The sequence below is a fragment of the Bubalus kerabau genome, chromosome 3 (assembly GCF_029407905.1).
Source record: "Bubalus kerabau isolate K-KA32 ecotype Philippines breed swamp buffalo chromosome 3, PCC_UOA_SB_1v2, whole genome shotgun sequence".
NCBI lineage: Eukaryota > Metazoa > Chordata > Mammalia > Artiodactyla > Bovidae > Bubalus > Bubalus kerabau.
The window spans coordinates 75,330,494-75,336,783 of NC_073626.1; the positions used below are offsets into that span (position 1 = coordinate 75,330,494).

The following is a 6,290-nucleotide window of genomic DNA, read 5'->3' on the forward strand; positions in this document are numbered from 1 at the left end:
ATATGCAAATTATAATATTTAAACATTTTTAAATTTCCTCCTCTCTTCCAGTTTTTGCCCCTGATTCAAATTAAAGTCAGTTAACATAAATATAAGTTGTTAAAGTATTAATCGCTCGGTCATGTCCAACTCTTTGCAACCCCAGGGACTATATAGACCACCAGGCTCCTCTGTCCATGGAATTCTCCAGGCAAGAATACTGGAGTGGGTAGTCATTCTCTTCTCCAGGGCATCTTCCCAACCCAGGTCTTCTACATTGCAGGCGGATTCTTTAGCATCTGAGCTCCCAGGGAAGCCCTTATAACAGGAATCAAATACCTTCTCTCTCAAGTCCGTAATGTTCATTACCCATTTTTAGCTAGTGGCATCTTTACATTTGTTGACTTGTTCGTGGACCAGGCAGTCTGATTAGGTGAACAACCATAATACCACCAACTGTTAGATGGAATATCAGTTTCTGTATTCAAACTTACCAGTTTCAAACCTGTCATTTAAAGAGAAATTTTTGAATATATTTATTTTTGAGTGCATAGGAATATTGTTTTAATGGTTAACACCCAGAATTTTATTTCAACTATTTTGTATCAGATTATCAACTTGTGACTGCTCAGGAATTTTATCTAATACATCATTTCCTTTCATAATATGGTTTATGATGAATGTCCATATGGAGTATTTAGTTGAGAAGGCGTTTGTGATTTTTAAAATTCTGTAATTGAGATGATGCTATTAAGTATGTCTAAGTTCCTTTTCTAAGAAAATGAACAGTGTGACTATGTGGTGAGGTTGTTGACAAAAATAATGAAATTAGAACCATTGACCAGTTTTATATTATTTAAGCTATTTCATTTCACCCTCTTTGGTGGTGGTTTTTTTTTTTACCCACTGGAAATAGATTTTAGAGAAGACCATGGTAATTCAGCGTACTCAGTTTATGCTAGGCCATGGGCTGTGATCTGGGGATATAGAAAGCAAGGTGATCCCTGCTCTTGAGAAACCCCAATCTAACAGAGGTGGCAAATAAGTAAACCAAAAACAATCCAGTGTGATAAGTGCTATCACACTATCAAACACATATGTACATATGTACATATATGTCAATATGGCTGTGGAAGCACAGAAATGAACACCATGTGTATTTATATTGTACTGAGTTGACTTTTAAAGATAGTGAAATAATTAACAAGGCAAAAAGGAAAGGTTTTCTAGATGGATATAACAGTATATATTTAGTTAGGCATACAAAATTTCTATTTATAGGTCAAAATGATTAAATATTGATTAATAGGTTCAAACTAATGAGAAGGGTGATCACAGGTACTCGATTATAAAAGATTGTGTATTCTTGACTAAAAATACATATCCCGCCCTATTTCATATTAGAGAAATTAATGAGAGAAACTTGTAAATGGGAGTCTCAAAATCAAGCTGACAGCAGAAAGAGTGAGAAACATTTTGGATTATATATGTTGGATTATTCATAATATGGTTTCTCATAAGTACTGTCATTAATAGAAATAATTAGCAGTATTGACACTAATGACTTCAGTATTCCATAGAAATTAATTTTCTAAATAACAGCTGGTTTTTTAAAGCAAAACTTTAAACCTTTTTCATTTGTACTATAATCACTATACACCCATTCTTGTCTCAAATACAATGTTTTAAACATAATTTAACCTTTTTTTTTTTTATGGTTCAGAGTTCTTGTAAAGCATCAGTTTTTGTTTTGTGCTTTAACACAGCATTTACAGTTCGTTGTTATTGGGGTGTGAGGAACTGTTTGACTCGACAAACTTGCCTTTGGATTACTGAACTTTGATTCTTTTGATCTTGTATGTTCCTATCATCAGTCACTTAAGGAGACCTAATGAGTCTAATCTAAATTATTTTACATTCAGCTTTCTGGGTAAGAGATTTAGGGATGGAAAAAGAAGTGCTTGAGCTTTTATGTATACCTTTTTGCTATATTTCTTCATTTAATTTTGGGTTCATGGATGAAATGTGAATAGTTAATGTAAGTCCAAATAAGTAGAGGTATTTGTAAGTTAAGATTTTTTAATGTTATTAATCTATTACACTCATATTATTTGTAACTCTTGAGTATTGGTAATTATCACTAATTTATGTGTTAAGGTTTGGGGGTGATCCAAAGGAATTAATTGGGCTTTCTCAACTTGGAACTTCAACATAGAATCTACCAGATTAATGCATCCAAAACAAAGACTGAACTGCTTATTCTGTAATAAGAAGGACAAATCATCATTGATTTATCAGATTTAAATTTAGATGTGTACAAATGGCCTAGGTCAAAGGCAGCTAAGCCGTTTAGACATCATGTCTACTTTCATTGGTTCCGTGTCCAAAAACACAGTGCCTTGTGATACACTTTAGATAGCTGTGATTCTCCAGTTATTGTGTTTTCCCCTGTGGAGATTTTCCTAGTTTCTAGAAAGCTGTTTAATTAGTTTCCAGGATAAATTTGTTTTATTTCCAAATGAATAGAGTCAGTGAAATTTTATCCTGACTCCCTTGATACTTCTAATTGTTCATATAAAAGAGCATGTAACATATGTAAAATAAAAATACCTTTGATAGGTAACCTGTGTAGTATATAAGCAGTTCCAAGGCAAATGATAATGTAAAAAACTTTGAAATACATAAAAATTTAAATCACAAGTGGATAGTGTAAGTTGCAGGTTTTATGTAAATATTAAAATATAAAAGCTAATGTGTAATGATTAAATAAATTTAAGCAGCATATTTTTGTTTATTCCTTGGTATTTTAAAGATATCTGATTTTCATATCTTAATCTTCACTTGTTTTAAACAGTGAAAATTGTTTAGTCTGATGCTGGTAAGGTACATAAGTTGTTTCTCCTCCAGAGTGAAGTCACCCTGCTGAGAAATGAAGTGGCACAGCTGAAACAGCTTCTTCTGGCTCATAAAGATTGCCCTGTAACCGCCATGCAGAAGAAATCTGGCTATCATAGTGAGTAATGTTCCATTACCTATAGCCTTAGGCTATCTATATCAGTGAAATACTGCCAGAGTGAACCAAGCTACCATTAAAAAAATGGAGATTGCAGTTCTGATATTTAATATTAAATATCAGAAGTTCTGCAGAGTTATTATGGAATGGAGGATATACTTCTCATAATCTAGAGTTTTTTAATTTTCCTATATCTAGCTTTTCCCTAGAGATTACTATAGATTAGCAAAATGAGTTGGTTAATAATTTTATAGTGAAAGTACTTATGATATTTTGTTTATATTCTCAGAGTAATAGTTTTCTTGGATTGACAGACTGAACACTTCTTTTCCAGCCTCCATTTAGTAATTTTTTTAAAATTAACTATCTTAACAGTCAGTAACAGATCCTATTGTTAACAGTAGCAGATCCTAGTGTTCTTCCTTAGATAATCAGCATTGTGCAGTTTCATCGTTCCGAATGTTTATATTGAGCTTTCTAGTTACAAAAATACTAAACTAGAACAGTATTGAAATTATCTGCTTGTAAGTTTCCTCTTAAATATTTCCCTTTAAAATGAGGTGGGTTTTTTTTTTTTCTGTTTTCAGCATTTTAGAGGTTAATTGTGCTTTTCTTATTGTAAAGTCCTATTTTGATAAGATGCACAATGTTGGAACCAGCTGGTAGTCTTGAATAAATGGCCAATTTTGTCCATCGTACACAAATTTGTAACAAATAACATAGCTGGGAATGCATTAGGAACATTCATAATATATAACCCATAGCTTTCATTTTTATGATTTAGTGATATTTCAGGATATTTGTAAATCTGAAGATTGTTTCAACCATCTGTATCCACTTCATTTTAATTTGCCAGTGTCAGTAATTCAAAGCAAAGAAACATTTTGTATTGGATGCAAACAGTTCCTCAGGTGCTCACGATAAAACTTAATGGCCACCATCTTTACTTGTAGTCATTGTAAGCAGTTTCATCAGAATGGGCAATATTTTTTAATTTAAAAGATTCAGTAGATTTAGCATCTCTCTATGCCATGTATATTTAGAACATTGATTTTTGTTAGTTTTGAGCAAATAAATCTCAGTCCTTTAACATCTTGTCATTTTGACAGGATTGTGAAACACATTGTGGAGTAAATTGGAACCATATAGAATTATGTTTGGGGTTGTACTAACAATGACTGCTGCGGGGATGAGGCCATTATGGCTCCCATCTGACTTAACAACATGATTTCCTTTATAAGCTACTGAGTTCAGCATTATGCATACATGATTTTCTTAACAAGAGAGCTCTCCTGAATTTTGATTTTCAAAAAGAAATATACAAATAATTCTGTAAAAGTAGAAGGAAAATTAACTCTTAAGTTGCATTCAATTTATAATTATCTTCAATTTTTTAATCTAAATTTATTGGATAACCCCAACAGTTCCCTGTTATCCAGGCAATATATACTCAGCAAATGCAAACCAGTTCTTTATTTGAAGCCATAAAGATTTTTTTAAGTGTACAGATGCATAGGTTTGCATGCTGTATCCTCAAACTGACTGGAAGTCTAGATTAATAAGTTTTTAGTGAAGATACACAAGGTTATGGAAAATGAAAAAAAATAAGACATTTTGAAGTTTTGGAACAGTTCCCATCTTTTTTCCTGTCTGGTTATCTGTATGTCAAACTGATTGACATCAGTATAGTTCTTGCATAAAATTAGTTCTCTTCAGCTCTACAAATTGGATTTTGTAGAAATTTCAAAATTTTTATTTTCAAATTTGAAGTCTGGAAAAAAATGTGACTTCTCTGTTTAATAGTCAAGTAAAGATTGTTTAAGTTAATGTTTACATCTCAGAAAAAATGTGGACAAATTTACAAATAAATAACTGTTCATCATATTATAACACACAGCAATTGCTAATGATAATGAGCTGCAATACTAGTTAGCTCTTTCAAAACAATGTGACAGAAAACTAAGGTTTAGAAGAAATTAAGTAATATCACAAAATCTTGCAGGTAAAAGTGACAATATAAAGTCACACAGTCACAGGGTCTCTTTTTTAACAACAGAAAGTCCCATATCCTAGGAAACCTTTCAGTCATGAGAAGACACGACATTGATTTTAAGGGTCAAAACAAGAGTGGAAATATGAAAACATTTTTAATGTTTGGATTCCATGAAGAATAAAACATAAGAGTAATCTTACTGCCATTAATTCATCTTCTGTAAACCTCTGGACATAATTAACATAACAAACATAGTTGTTTCTGTAATCATAAGTGGGAAGCAAAGTTTATTAGACCCTAAATGTGAGTTTGTATTTTCATTAATGAAAATATGTATAAACATTAGTGGAACTTTAGAGAGTGAATTGTCAAATAACTGGTTTCTTTTGGTTTAAGTAGTGCTAAAAACGGCGCTTAGAGTATAATAAGATCTCTTGTATCTTTCTATTGTTTGTGATTTACACTAGTAATTTTTCTCCCCTTACCATCTCGAACTGGACATAGGTACAGCTGTATGACATTACAAAGGTATTTTATACATAATTTATAAGTGAGTACCTGATTCTTTGTACAACCTAGAGATTTGTTTTACCTAATTCTGAAAGCTTGGAGAAAGATACACCTGTCTCATCACTTTTTCATTTTGACTCCATCTCCCCCACTGTATATTTATATTTCCTCATACCACTTGTCACAGCTCACTCTATTTCTGAAAGCCGTTATATCCCGAGAACTTACATCGAGAGGAAGGTCATTTTGTTATCATGTTGAATAGTGGTGAAATAAAGGGCTTTTTACTGTTCTCTCCAGTTAAACTGTTATTTGCCAGTGTTTTCTTTGAATGCATTATTATTGTATTGGCTATTTAACTGAATTGTAAATATTTTATAACATTCATTGTTGCTTAATCAGAAAAGTACCTTTATGCTTTACATAATTTTAAAAAGGATTACTGATAGTGTTTTTTTTTTTAAACTATATCTTGACATCAAATTTTTATCCAGTGGTGCAGTTTTGTATTTAAAGCAGATTTATAGAGAGGTGAAATTCTTTCAAAAATGCATGGATTTGAGGCAAAAGTATCAAAATACTGTAAGGGTTACTATATTTCAGAAAACCCTCAAAAGGAAGAATTATATTTGAACTAAAGTTGTGCTTGCCAGATTCCTCCCCCTGTATCTTCTACATTACAAATCACTGGGTAAGTCCTGCTTCATGGTGTCCACAGTCTTAATAACTGACTTTCAGAATGAGCACCTGGCCATCAGTAAGCAGGCCAGTATGTACTCTCAGATTTCATAGAAA

The 6,290-nt window shown here is 32.1% G+C and overlaps 1 protein-coding gene across 2 annotated transcripts in view; it reads left to right on the forward strand.

Moving 5' to 3' along the window:
- The window catches only part of ATF2 (activating transcription factor 2), an 84,581-nt gene that overhangs the window by 74,695 nt on the left and 3,596 nt on the right, over positions 1-6,290 (forward strand). For both annotated transcript variants that reach the window (XM_055572167.1, XM_055572166.1), the window contains exon 13: positions 2,887-2,992. In XM_055572167.1, the coding sequence (XP_055428142.1) occupies positions 2,887-2,992 (106 nt within the window). The remainder of the gene's footprint in view (positions 1-2,886; positions 2,993-6,290) is intronic.